Source organism: Pyrgilauda ruficollis, unplaced genomic scaffold (assembly GCF_017590135.1).
Source record: "Pyrgilauda ruficollis isolate IOZ18807 unplaced genomic scaffold, ASM1759013v1 scaffold57, whole genome shotgun sequence".
In the NCBI taxonomy this organism is placed as follows: Eukaryota; Metazoa; Chordata; class Aves; order Passeriformes; family Passeridae; genus Pyrgilauda; species Pyrgilauda ruficollis.
In genome coordinates, this window is record NW_024527377.1 from 6,871,837 (window position 1) to 6,886,170 (window position 14,334).

The 14,334-nt window shown below is 39.5% G+C and overlaps 1 protein-coding gene across 5 annotated transcripts in view; it reads right to left on the reverse strand.

The window, feature by feature from the left end:
• EBF1 (EBF transcription factor 1) overlaps positions 1-14,334 on the reverse strand; it is a 269,259-nt gene that overhangs the window by 26,037 nt on the left and 228,888 nt on the right. For all 5 annotated transcript variants that reach the window (XM_041482008.1, XM_041482007.1, XM_041482006.1 and 2 more), the window contains exon 11: positions 4,775-4,863. In XM_041482008.1, the coding sequence (XP_041337942.1) occupies positions 4,775-4,863 (89 nt within the window). The remainder of the gene's footprint in view (positions 1-4,774; positions 4,864-14,334) is intronic.

Below are 14,334 nucleotides of genomic sequence, written 5' to 3' on the forward strand. Positions count from 1 at the left end.
GCTCAAATTGTTAGGAAACTTCAAAACCCAGCTGTTGAGGGTTCAAGACCAACCTTAACTCTGGTCTCACATTCCTGTAAATTTTACAATAGAATGTAGAGACTTCCAAGCACATCCCATGACAGATGAACTCCAATAACTCCTCTTTACATGCCCCCTCTTCCTGCCCACACTTAGTATAAAAGTTTTCTAATGATTCTTTTGTTACTCTGGATGGGGAAAAAAAAGCAAAAGTGTTTTCTTAGCTGAAAATTACTAACTTAGGTTAAAATACAGTATATGCTGAGGTAGTAGATGGCAGTCCTTTCTGGAATTTCCACTGGGTCTGTCTGAAGCAGCAAACCTGAGCTGCATTGTCTTCATTGCTATTTTAACCTCTGCTACCAAGCCTGGGCCAACCACCCACGTTTAGAGACAGCCTTTATTTGCAATATAAACAATACCCATGTCACGATGGATAAAGGGCAGATCAGTTGGATTTCATATGGAAAAAGACAACTGCTTTTGCCAGCCTCTGATTCCTAACAACCACATGTCTTTTATTAGTGTCCTAAACGAAGAGCTGGGCTGTGTCTTGGGGGGGATTAATGACTGACCAGAGAAAAGGAGCTGAAGGGAAGGAGGATTCTGGTTACCTGTGCTCTCAGCTCAGCAGGGAGTCCCCTGTGCACTAGAGAGAGAAGCTCCACTTTCATCTACATGAAGAGAAACCAGAAGTAAAGGTCCCTTTCAGGAGGGATAAGGGGTCTCCTGGAGAGCACTGAAGGAACAGACTGGGAGGGAGAGAACGTCAGATCACAGAGGGGGTTGGTGCAATGACTCGCTTCTCAAACACAGAGTGAACAATCTTCTGCTTAATCTAAATACAAGTGATGAGTTGTAGGAGTGGTGAAAATGGCAAATAAAATCTAGGAAATTGCATATAAAGAGGAATCGTTGTTATTAAATCATTTAGGATGGATGTGTTTCAAATCTAGCTCACAGCTGAAGCTGTTTTACAGCTCTAGCTGTGGAGTTTTAACAAAATTGCAGAATTGCAACGTGTCTGCCAGGGATTTATTTTAAGGATTGCAGGGTAGTTACATGAATGAACCTTAATAGACTCAACATGTTGTTGTGATCTGAACTCCTCAGTGATCTCCACTGCCGTTTATGTGCACAGGAACCAACAACACGAGTGCATTTGTGTGTTTGCACGTGTGCAAACACTCCAGATGGAAATGGGGCACACACACGTGCAGGGCTGCTCCCAGCTCCACACAGGCTCCCTACAGACTGCTCCTGCAGGACAATGACAGCATTTCTCAACCTTAGCATCACAGTATTCCTTTTCTCTTAACCCCAGAGGTCTCCTGTTTCCTCTGATCTGCCTCCTGTCTGTATTAGAAAGGAAAGACTACACTGCCCAGCACACTCCTGGTACTTGATCTCACTCCAAGCTTTGGGTGCTAATCCCACCGCCCTTGTCTCTCCTCCTGGTGCCTGTGGGCGTGGGGGTGTCTGTACAGACATGCACATCTCCTTCCACTGGCTGCCTTCCCTGACCTGCTCTGGACAAGAAGTGAACAGGATTCTGGCTCAAACTGGCTCCATAGCTCAGCTGCTAACATCAGCTCCCTCTCTTTTCTCCAGAAACTATATATTGCATTTCTACTTTAAGCACATCAGCTGTCAATCTAGCAGTCCAAAGATCCTCATTTCCAGGTGCTCCCATTCTCCTCACTGTGGGAGGGCATTCTCTACTGGAATTTGCCTGTTGAAGCACTGAGAAGGGGAAATTATTTTTTTAAATGTATCTTTTTTTTTTCTTTGTCTACTTCCAGCAGATAGTTGGAACATTTAAAAAAATTCATCCTGAGCATAAATATTGAGCATTTTTGAAAATACTGGCTCTAAATTTGTGAAGATCAAACTTCTCTAAGAGCCTTAATGGTTTTAGAAATGCTGTTAAACTTCTCAGCTCTGGAGAGCAGAGCATGTGCTAACACTCACTTGATGGCCTCAACAATTCTCCTTGACTGCAGGGATAAGTCACAGAGCAGGATGCTCTTGATGGTCCATGGGAAGGGCAGCATGTCCTTATGAACACAAAAATTATAACCACTTCTACCTTTGGAAAGATCTCTAATTCATCAGTAATGTTTCAATGAAATAATGGCCACAAACCCTAGCAGCAATTAGAGAAATATTATTTGTTTTGTTTATTTAATGCAAAGGCACAAGTTTTTTTATGAACAGAAAGTGATGATGTGCTGTCAGGACAAGGGAGGAAATGGAAGGAAGGATTTTGAGAGCTCTGAGCACTGCTCTCCTCTCTTCTGTTTCTCTGGAACATTTGCCCTTTCTGCCCGTGGTTCCACTGTGGGAGCCATATGGCTTCCAACACTCCACTAAGTAGCCACAGAGAATTGTCTGCAGTGGAACAGTGCCAAAGCCCTTCCTGGTTTAATGACATGGGGAAGAGCACTGTGCAGTGCTCACCAGCACAGGGGCTCACACGTCCTTGATGCTGATCCTGGAGCCAGCAAGTGATGCTGGGAATTGAACCATCAGTGCCTCAAACACAGAAATCGACATGTGCCAACCCCTGCTGCATTCAGCCTCTGTGCGTGGCATATTAATGAGACTTGAACTTGAGGTCCAACCTTCAAGCTTGCTCAGAAGGAATTACCCAAAGACAAACAAAAAAAGGTTCTCTCTTCATCCTGTTTCCCTGTAAGCTTGCACAGTGTTACCAGTTTCTTCGCTGAGTTTGTCCAACCCTTAAGAAGTGACCTTTTTTTTTAGGCCATCACATCTTACCTCAGCAGACATAACCACAATTTTCTTCAATTTAAAGATCTGAAAAATGAGTTTAAAAGGTAGTCCAAAGAAACACATGAAGCCCAGAGGGTAGAGGAGGGGACAGGTGACTCAGTGCTAACCCTCACACTCATACCCTATCCATAAATACCTGATAAATTTTGGAGTCAGGATATGGAGCTAGGAGAAGATTTCTTCTGCCTGCAGGAATGTGTGGTACCAGTCCCAGACCAAAAGGGAAAGAGGAGGGTGCTCATCCTGGAGTCTGCATTCCCACATTTACACACCAGCACAAAAGGGCATTACTGGGGACCCCCTCAGTGCCTCAGAAGCCAAAACGGAGCCCAATTCCTGTGGAAGTTGGTGACGCACCACAACCCCTAGCCACATTACTCAATTTGGAATTGGCCAGTTTTATTTCACTTGAATTTCCTGATTTAAATAAAATCTGTGGCCATCTAGTAGCCAGCTGGAATGTTTGGTTTAGGGAAGTTTTGCAGCAGTTTTTTTGGGCCTTGCAAATGCCTGGCATTTCTTATTTTCTGAGAAATTATTTTTCTCCAGAAGCACATTTGGCAGCAGAGGCAGGATAGAGGTAAAAAAAAAAAAAAAGCCCCTACAGAAGGATGCTCTCTTTCCTTGGAAAGGGTTGCACCTCTGGAGTGAAACTTGACAAGCCATGAAAGCTGTGTCCTGCTGCAAGTCTGTCCAAATGTTAGGGAAAGGGACAGCTTGCAGAGGGTGAACAGAGCCAATGGTGAATGTAACTCTCCAGGACAGCATGTTTCTCTGGTGGGAAGAGGGAAGGACAACACATCAGTGACCCCAAAACCACAGCCTGCAGCCTTCCCAGGCAAAGATAAAAGACAGAACAAGCCTGTAAAAAAAGTCACATACTGACTTTTATTTCTTTCAAGGAATTAAACAAATTAAGTTCCAGTGTTCAGGAAGTCTTCTCACCTTTCAAACACTTTAGAAATGCAACTAATCAAAGCCTACAACAATCCCTGATGAAAGCCTGTGGATAGCTCAGGGAACTACAGAAGAAAGGTCACAAGTATTGCCCAGTCACAAAGACTATACTGCATGTACATTAACTGAACAATTAATTTGTCTGTGTCTCAGGTCTGCAAATTCACATTTTCTTTTCCACAGGGAGTGTTCTGACTCCTCAGCTCCCTCAGTAACAGCAGTTAAAACACATGGTGGCAGCTGGCCACAGTGACTCCAGATCATCAGCATTGCTCAGAGCTCCTGTGGACACCAGCAACACTTAAATCCCCCACCTCTTACTCCAATATAGCACAAAAGTCACTGCAAATTCTTGCAAGGTAGCACAACCAGATCTGAGTGCAATCCCAGTGTTTTCCCAGTACAAGAAACCTATCTGAACAATGCTGTCTTTCCTCCACCTTTTACTTGACAGAAATCAACAAAAAACCTCACTAATTTGCATGGCAACAAACATCACTTCAGTACACAATGCTCTAATTAAATCAGCAATCCTGAAATAAAACAGTATATAATCATTATTACCCTAAACCAATACATGATGCAGCAGCAATGGAGTCACATCCAATTAACTTGATTTTATCAATGGTGAAGTTCTCAAAATTATGCTGGCAAAGTGCATATCAAAACCAAAAAGCATCATTATTCCATGAAAACACTGCTCAGGTCCCAAAATGGTAACCAAAAAAACATGTTCATTGTTACATATTTTAGAACATAGAGAAAGATTTGTGTTTAAGAAAGGCAAGAGCTGTTTGAGTTAGCTGTGATTGAGAAGATGACAGAGTTCTGCTAAGACTCCAGTTGCTGGTTGGGCTTTCTTGGTCATGCCTCTGTTTCAGCTTATCTGGCTTGGGTACCAAACCAGGACCATCATATTCACAGAGCCTTGCACTTTCAGACAAAAACATGCAGTAACCATCTTTAGCATATTTAACAGAACAACAAACTTTGTGCTGACCTTTGGCAAGCGTTCGGGGTCACCGGGGTGCCGGGGGATAACCTTCTGTAACCTTTGGAAACCATAGTCAATGGTGGGTTCGTTCAGAGCTGAAACAACAACAAACAACAGCGTGAGGTGACAAAGGCAGAGCAGGGGCTCAGGTGACAACGAGCAAAGGCACCACGAGACCACAGCAGAACCACAGCAAAACCCCCTTTGAACTCAGCACTGACTCAAGTCTTGGTCCAAACACTGCCTGAGGGTGGTTCTTTGACTTCCATCCAAACCTTCCCACTTCAGCTCCTCCAGCAAAGCTGCTGGAAGATTTGGGCATGTTGCATACATCTTCCAAACAGGAAGCAATCATTGTCTCTGAAAGGCTCAATGAAATCAGTGTAATAAATACTTTACACCCCATGTTTCATGTTGGGTTTTTCATATTACGAGGAAGGTGATTGGAAGGCAAAAGTAGTTTCTATTCCAGTGCCTTTCTTCTTCCAAATTTCATTATACATTTAATATGCTCCATGTGCAATGTTCAGTAATAATTTTGTTGTGAAATACAGGCAATTGTCTTGGCAGAGTTTTTATTTGTTACTCATTGACACTGATTTCAGCAGCTTAGGCTCTAATCAGCACTAAACTGACCTAGGAAACTTAATAATTAAAAAAAAAAAATACATCAATGTTTTTAGTTCATCTTTCCCTAGTCCTTGTCCGATAAAATGGAGGTGAGAAATGGTGAAAGTGGAACACTTTAATCTTCATGAAAATACTGGTCTGTCTGCATTAATGGAAGCTCTGATTGTGTCAAGCCTTTAAGCACATGCTTATCTGTAAGCACATACTTAAACCCATTTGCTTTCAGCAAAGCAAATTTGAGCATATTATGTTTTTTATATGATTGCCTATAATTACAGGGGACTGCACTGAATGACCTTCTAGCTATATTTCCAGTCATATGATCACTTTAAAACTCAGATGTTAGTGAGACTTCAACATGTGCTTAGAATTTCCTAAGTGCTTTGGTGAACTGGAACAGTCAAGTATTCTCAAGCATCTCTAAACAACAGCACATCTTGACTCTCCCATGCCAATAGAGATGTGGAAATATTCCACAGCAATTTGTTCAAATTTTTTGAGTTAAATGGAAAAAAAAAAATCAATTTGAATGTGGATTTTTATATTTTCAACCTTTTTTTTTTTTTTGTGGGGGAAAAAAGTCTATATTTTAAAATTTTTGAGTCACTTTGAAGTTTTTCTTCTCTTAGCTTATTCATAGCAAAAAAAATATTTCTTGCAAAAAGTCTTACAAATTTATGAATATATCATATCTTTATGAGGATCTTATTATGAACTTTTTTATGCAGCTAGAACGATGATATTTGAACACTGCAAAAAGATTGAGCATTAAATTCCATCTCCCAGCCTCAACATGGCATAACCTGTCCATATTTCCATGATTTAAGTAAATATTTTTCCATACTCCTAAAGATTTCATGTTATCATGAAACCAATATCTAATCCCCGGATTGTTTGTAATTAATTAGCATTCCATCACAAGCCACAAATCAATCCCTTTAAATTACTATTACTTTCAAACCACATTGCTACAGCACACTGTCCAGCTGGCAAGCAAAGGGTCAGATTGTCGTCTCCTCCTGGACCTTTGGCACATCCCATCTCCATGAGCAAATCCAGCAATGCTGCTGCAGCCTGAGGCAGAGGAAGGTGATGCTGAGGGATGCAGACTGACCCAACATGGTGAAACACAAATGTGGGGCTGATGGGACTGCCTGGAGAGGTACATGGTCCAGCAGGACCTCAGCATTCCTCTAATATCAGAAAGAAACCTTCTGACCACATCCTGAAATTAGTCTTGAGGTATTATGGCAACACCAGACTAGAAATCCTTCAGGATTTTACTTTCTGAGCTTTTCACTACCACAGAGGTCATGACATCCCTCCAGTCTCCTTGTTTGTTTGGTGTTTTTTCAGGTATTTCCTTTCATCGGGAATATCTGAATGTGATCTTTTATTTCTACCCAGGTCATTATATGGAAGGAGTGAGCATAAGGCTTTTCCCTTACTTTGGCCCCTTTCAATTTTGGGATGGTTGGGCCTTTTTTTCCAACATTTCCTTTCACACCCTGGCCCACACTGACCCCTCTGCAGCGTAGTTTTGCAGAAAATATCACAATATCTTGATTTGGAACCCCCTGGTTTCCTTACCTCTGAGTTTACTTACAAGGCTGCTTAGTTTAAACCTTTTTCAAATAAATTAATTTACTGCTATTTATACTTCTTATCAAAAATAGCTGTTCTCTGAGAAGATAAAAAAAAAAAAAAAAAACAAAAAAAAACAAAATCCTACAGTACAAATTTAAATTTCTTTTGCAAATACGTTCAAAGATTTTAGTGTGGTTCTGCCAAATGTGTTTCTCCTCTAATTCAGTCTAGTTTATGGCCATTTTCCCTCTAGATCCTTTGGGAAAGTAGTTACTAAATTCTGCAATATTATAAATGGAGGCCAGTTCTGAAATCCCCCCAGAGTTAGCAGTCATTTTCTCATATCTTCCTACACGTTCAACACATTTGAAATCCACAGAGTATTTCCTCTGAGTATTTTCTGAACTAAATGGCCAAAAAAAAAAAAATGTTAATTTTATGGTCCAATCTCAGAAGGCATCAAGCATACTGTGAGAGATAGTGAAAACTTTCTGCTTCAAACAGCTTCAGCTTTACTTTAGTGGTGGGGAGAGGCTGCACACAGCAATCTGCAGGACTGGGTCCTAAACTGCTTTTGTTAAATACCACTCATTAGTCTGTAACACTTCAACCTTTCAATCTTACATAAAATTTAAAAAATTAAAAAATAATAACAATAATAATAAAGGATCTTTAGCTGCCTGGACATCTGACAACAGATTGGACAATTTCAACCCTCCATTCCTTGTTCATTTACAACCCAAATGTAATTAATCATCTCTCAATGAAAGAGATCTGTTCACGTATTTAACCCCACCCTCAACATTAAACCAGACCAGTTGTGTGTCAGGAGGTGGAAAAACTCTAAAAAAAGGGAATATTCTCATCTCCAAGCACTGCAGAAGAGCTGCTACAAGGTCAGACACCACCTCCCTGCAAGGCTTTCCCCTGCCCCAGGACACGTGGCTGCTGAAGCCCATCCACAATAAGGCATTTCCCAGTCCTTTAATTCAAATAACAGTTTTCTTTCCATGATTGGGAAAAAAAAATCAATCAGAAATACAAACTCTCTATTTATGTTCTTGACATTGTACATTAAAAACAAGCTAACACATATGGTACTTAAAATGCATTCCCATTACCTTATATTTTAAAAGTACCATTGAAAGTACTACTAACTTTAAAAAACTGTACTAAATTCAAATAGGTCCCAAGGCTAATGGAAGCAATTTGTATACCAACCCAAACTGACTGGCCCACTTTTCAAAATACAGGTATGATAATCTTGTGGTTTTAAAAGGACATTTAAATTGAAAGACTGTGAATTTAGTACATAATTATACCAATAGAACCCTTTAACTTGTCAACTTGTAAATCTAAAAGGCTATCAATCATTTCTAAAGAGGAAATAAACCTTAAAATTCTTTGATTGACAGTGCTTATTTTTTATGTGGAAAAAAAAAAAAAAAGGAGTAAAGTGGCCAGAAATCCATTTACAAAAGTACATTGTTTTACATAGGTGAGTAAAAAGCCAATAATTACACCTCCAAAAGACATATAAATCAAGGTAAGTACTTTTCCCTCACTTACATATTTTAAGTTGCAGTAAACTTCAGGTAACTTTTTATTAAAATACTTTTCCAAATGCAAAGCTTATTGAAGCCATTAATAGAGTAGCATTTTCATTTAAGCTAATATAATCATTTTTGCAAATACAAGATTTAAGCCATTTTTCTCCTTCCAAACAATAAACTTTCAGCCTGTCTCTTGTGTGAATTAACTAAAATTACACCCAGGTGTACAAAATCTGTCTATCTATTCTAGTGTATGAGTTAAGGCACAATATTTATTATTCTTACCATTTTATGAATTACTTCTTAAACCCTTGAGGAAGAACTTTCTTTCAAATTAGACTCTAACAGAATAAGCCATGAAGCTCTTTATGCAGTAAGTCTAAAGCCATAACTCATAAAATCTAAGAGTTTTAATCAAGAAAATGCACAATGTCTGTAGAAATTGAGATGTGTACATTATAGCCACTTCTTTTCAGTCCAACTTATGCTTTCAACAAAAATGCTGCTCATGCCTCTGAGAAAAAATGTTTCCGTCATAACCATGATTTCAAATTCTCCACAAATAATTTTAATAACTACATGCAGATAATCCACCATCTTTAAAAGTCTCTTTTTTTTTAACTAGTCAGTGGAGGGCTTTTTTTAATATTTCACATAATGAATTCCTACTGTGTCAATAAAGCTTTGGTTGTTAATTGAATGACTGTCTGATGTATCTGAGAGAGGAATTTGTTTCTCTGGCCATGCTGCCAACTCCCAGCAGAATGATAGACACTTAATATCAGCAATTAAAAGGACCTGTTCAAATATCGTATGGAATTCGTAGCTTGGGGTAGTGTAGGAGAGCCCTTCACCAAGGAAAACTCATTCAGCAAATGCAGAGAGTAATTGAATTAGACACATTTTAACATTATTATTCAAAGAAAAATAAACACACACTACATAGAAGCATTATGGAAATATTTCAGAATGTAAAACATATCCAGTTAATTTGTTTCCCATGCATTCATGGTTTCATTTACTCCTTTTATTTTTCAGCCCTTGTTTCTTTTTCATTCTGTTTGACCCAAAACCAATGAGAAAGCAGCACTTAGACCTATGAACTTCCCATATGCTTTTCCAGTGGAAAAGGCTGCAAGGAGAGGGAAGGGACCCTGAAGGTTCAAATAACCCCAAAAAAAAGGCTGAAGGCTACAAAAAAATTTGCCTCAGGCCCACAGGTCTGACCGTCCCTGTCTCAGAGGAGAAATCTGGTCTTGATTTTTTTTAAGTGAAAAAAAAAAAAAGGGAAAGGCTGAATGTGGGAATTAAATATCCCACAGTGTCTGCTCCTGTGGAGCACCAGGGAGTCACTGAGCACTGGAATGGAAGAAGATGCTTTAGACTCTTCCTCTGTGTCTTCACAAATTTATTTTGTAAATTTGGCTTTACAACAAAATTAGACAGCTGGTGACAGGTCCTGAATTGCAGCGTCAAAGAGCTGGGGCTTTGGGGTCTACACAGTTGGTTTGGGTTTTTTTTTCCTGTCCAATGACAGAATTTGTCAGTATATAAATAGGTGATTCTGTGGTCAAGACACAGAAGGTTTTGTGTCTCAACACCTCACAGCCACAAAAGACTTCTGCTGCAAGCCCCTGACCCTAACAAAATAAAACATTTACTGCAGGAGATGGGAACAGGGCAGGACAGACCATAACAATGTCAAACTCCAGGTACTAAAATGCCTTGCTAAGGCCCTGCAGCAGAGCAGTGCTAGTGGATGGGGCTATAAAGCAACATTTTGACACCAAACCCAACAGCTCTTATGCACGGTGGCCTCTTTCTGCCTGCTCTACAAAGACAGCAACAAAACCCCACTTCAAAACCTCATCACCAAATGAGAAAAAGTCTGTTCGGCAAATCTCCCTGCAAAGACTTTTCCTTTGCTAATTAAAGCTCCTTAAATGAAAACACACAAGCATTTGAACTATTGGTTGTTGTTGTGAATTTGTCTTGCTTTTTCTAAAATTTTCTTTCCAATGACTTTTCCTGGAGTGTTTATTCCCACAGGAAATGGAAAATGGAAGTGGTGGGACAGCGAGAGCCTGCACAGAAAGGTCTGGGCTAGAAAGGCCCTTCCAGTGTTCACCCAGAATTTCCTTGTTTTTCTGGTCTTGGTACTTAAACATGCTCCTGTGCGTTGAATTTCCATTTCTAAAATCGAACTGTGACATCCTGGCTTTTTTTTTTTTTTAATTAGAGATATCCAAAATGCAATTCCTACGTTTTATTGCCACGTAATGCCCCAACAGACAGCGAGGAAAATACAGAGCTGAGTCAAATGAAAAACCCAACCCAGAGTTCTCCTGAGCTCCCCAGTGACTGCTCTTTACTTGAACTGAAGATGCAATAGGCCAGTGTTGGAGGCAGCTCCACCATGTTCATCTATGTTATTACAGACATGATAGACAGTGTGATATTTTCTTCCTGAAACAAATTTTTATCCAGGAGCTTAGAACCAGACGAGCAATTCCCTTCTCTGCAGCCAGTGGAGGTGCTGAAGATGCAAGGAATGCATGTCTTGAGCCCCATATTTTTATGGAAGTTACAGAATGTGATTTTGAGATCTGTCTAGCAGAAATTATGTGTTGGTTTCTCCAAACACAACAACTCTGAAAGTTCACTCATAGCAACCTGCAATCTGGCTTGAGGGGAAAAAAAAGTCAAACAATTTATGAGCTTCACAGTTTCTTCTTCCTCTGACTGCACTGACCTCTTGTCTAATGGGGAAGATTTGGCCTTAAGGGAGTCTGAAACAGAATCCAGTTTCAGGCACTGGAATTTAAACATCCCAATTTCACAACAGGCTGGTGGAATTCACTGGGGATGTGCCTACAGAGGGCCAGAAGGAAATTAATGCATGTTGGTTACTTCATCTGGCCGTCCAGGTTAATTGATGCGACTTTGGCAGTCATTATAAAAAGGGGATAAACAGCATTTACATGTGAATATTTTCCAGTTTTTCAGACACATTCTGGAGGTGCATGTGAGCAGGCAGCAAAAAATTCACTGAAAAGGGCTGGTTCTCAATGGCTTGTCCCCACATTGAAATAAATAAATATATGTGCACACATAAACACAAGCACAGAAATGCATCCAAGCCAAGATTTACAATAATGGGTGTGTAAAGCTAGTTATAAGATCTATGTTTAGACCTACTTTAAAACATTTTAAAAATAAAGACACTGCATTTATTTTTAAACTGTTGGCTCAGAAACAGATGCAGAGATGTACCATACAGAGCGTGGGAGATGCTAAACTGTCACCTCATGTAACCTTTTCTTTCATTCTGTATTCTGCATATTTTCAACATTTTTTCCTTTGCATGCACTTCTCAAATTCCACAGTGTAGGTGCAGACACCTTTAAAATTGTCCTAGGGATAATTTTGGATAACATACAGGTAGGGTTTTTTTTTCACCCTTCACAAAGTCCTTTGGAGTAGACAGGATTGGAAACCAGTGTTGAAATTTGTTTGTATGCAGAAGTATCTCCTTTTGAATATTGCCCCTCTCACTTGTAACCTTGTTATTTCTCATCATCTCTTCAGATTATTAAAAAAAAATATTACCAGGGGACGCATAAATGAAAAACTGAGTGCCCTGTGTGAATTCCTATCAGAAGCTTTTTATCCTAAATTTGGCTCTTTCTCAGAATTGTAGACTTCTGACTTGCAAGCACACTATGGTCAGAGCAAAAAAGAATCTTCAAGAGAGAAAATTGGAAAAACACCAGCAATCACATCCAAAATCTCTGAAAATGAGACTCGCAGGGAAATACAAGTGGGGCTGAATCATAAAAATGAGATGAATTACGCCTAGCTGTAATGAATATTAGAGGTGTGGTGCTCTTGGAAGAGGCTGACCTGCTGTGAGGTTTAATTTAGGTCTTTAATCCCTCTCCACAACTAATTTAAAATCCCTTGAGAAAACAATAGTTTCCACACACCTTTATTTTTAAATATTAACTTTTGACTTGTCTACATGAAATTGCAGTAAGACTACTCACCCAAAAGTAAAAGGACCATTTTGGCTACACCCCAGATGATGCAGCAAATTGTTTAACATAGAAACAGTTGAGTTTGCTCTTTTCTAGTTTGCAACATTTAAATAGAAATGTATAATTTGAGAGCTTTCAGTAGTCTCTGATTTCAGCAGCAGATATATCACCTGCTTCCATGACTGTTCAGGGTTTGGGGTTTCTTTTCTGCAAAAATGTTGACAATAAATGTTACCAAGGGTAAAAAAAAAAAAAAAAAAATCATCCCAGCCTGTCTGATAAACATGTTTCCCTGCCCTCACACCCCAGTGAGCACTGTGACACTATACTTTTATCATCTAGTGTGTGCTCAGAATGAGCTTAGAACAGCAATTGCCAGGAATAGGCAGGCGATAAACTGCATTGATTTAACACATCTTGTTTTCAATCATGCTCGGATTTTCTGAGCACGCATTTTTCCTGTACTTCAGCTTGTAGCTTTTATCTGACGAGCTGATCCCTTTTCACTGGAAAATGAAAAGGTCGCACAATAAGACACGGTTTACTGGAACTTGAGCATGCACCAGGGAAAGTATTTTAGATAAATACTGTCAGACATAGTGGAGCTGAATTTCAACAACACAATTGCTAAACAACAATACTTATTACTCTCTAGAACAAGGCTACAAGCAACTTATGGCTTACAGCAGGGGAGATCTCAGAGTTCGGCTCCGTAGTTAAAGAAACCTTATTAAAGGTTGTTTAAAGACACAGCATTGCTTTTGCCTTACATGCACCTACCTGCCCTACCCCAGGACCAAACTAACATGCCCTCAATTCCTGTCCTAGGTAACTTATAAATTATGGAAAACCACACCAATGACTTTTCTTCTTCTTTTATGATTGACTACATGCTTGATTTAATTTAATCAAATGGAGCACTGGTAAAAAATAAAATTATCCAAATGTGAAAGCAATTTAACTGAAACGAATTCATTAACCAAGGTGAGTCACTGAGGAGGTCAGTAAATAAGCAAGGAGTAATATGGCATGAACCATCCACCAAAGACCAAGGTACAGCAGGCTCAGAAGAATAATTCCAATTCATTTCCCTCTTCCCTCTGAATGATTGCAATGATCCTGACCAATACAGGACTGGAAGCAAAATATCCTCACTTTTTCCTATCAGAAAGGGCAAGGAAAATTTCCAAGTTATTTTTTACTACATTGATTATACCCAAGAAAAGATACTACCTATTCTTCATGGAAGATGCAATACAAAAGGAAGTCCCAAAACCAAAGCTGCATCCCCACAAACCTCCTCCCCATTTCTCAGCAATGTCAGTGCACAATTGGTGTGAAATATTTATGTTTCCCTTGCTTCTCCTGAATATGCTTATTACTCATTTAGGTCCAGCACAAACTCATCCTAGATTCCCTTTGTCCAAGATCCTGAACCAGTTTAAAGCAGAACCATTCTGGCAAATTTTCTGAAACTACACTGACACTGGCTGAAGTTTAGCTAGTCTACTGCATATACACATCAGACAGCCAAGCCTCCAGCTCTAGTCAGAACCATCCATATTTTGGATATTCCACTCACATGGTAAGTCTTACAAAAAAAAAATCATAAATATTATTTAAGTTACATTTTTGAATTATATTTTTAAATAGTCAAGTCACAAGCAAAGGGATAGAACTCAAGAAAAGCATAAAGTAAAATCCAACTGTGCATGCAATGGCACCTCACATTTAGCTCCATGAGCCTGACTGCAAGAGA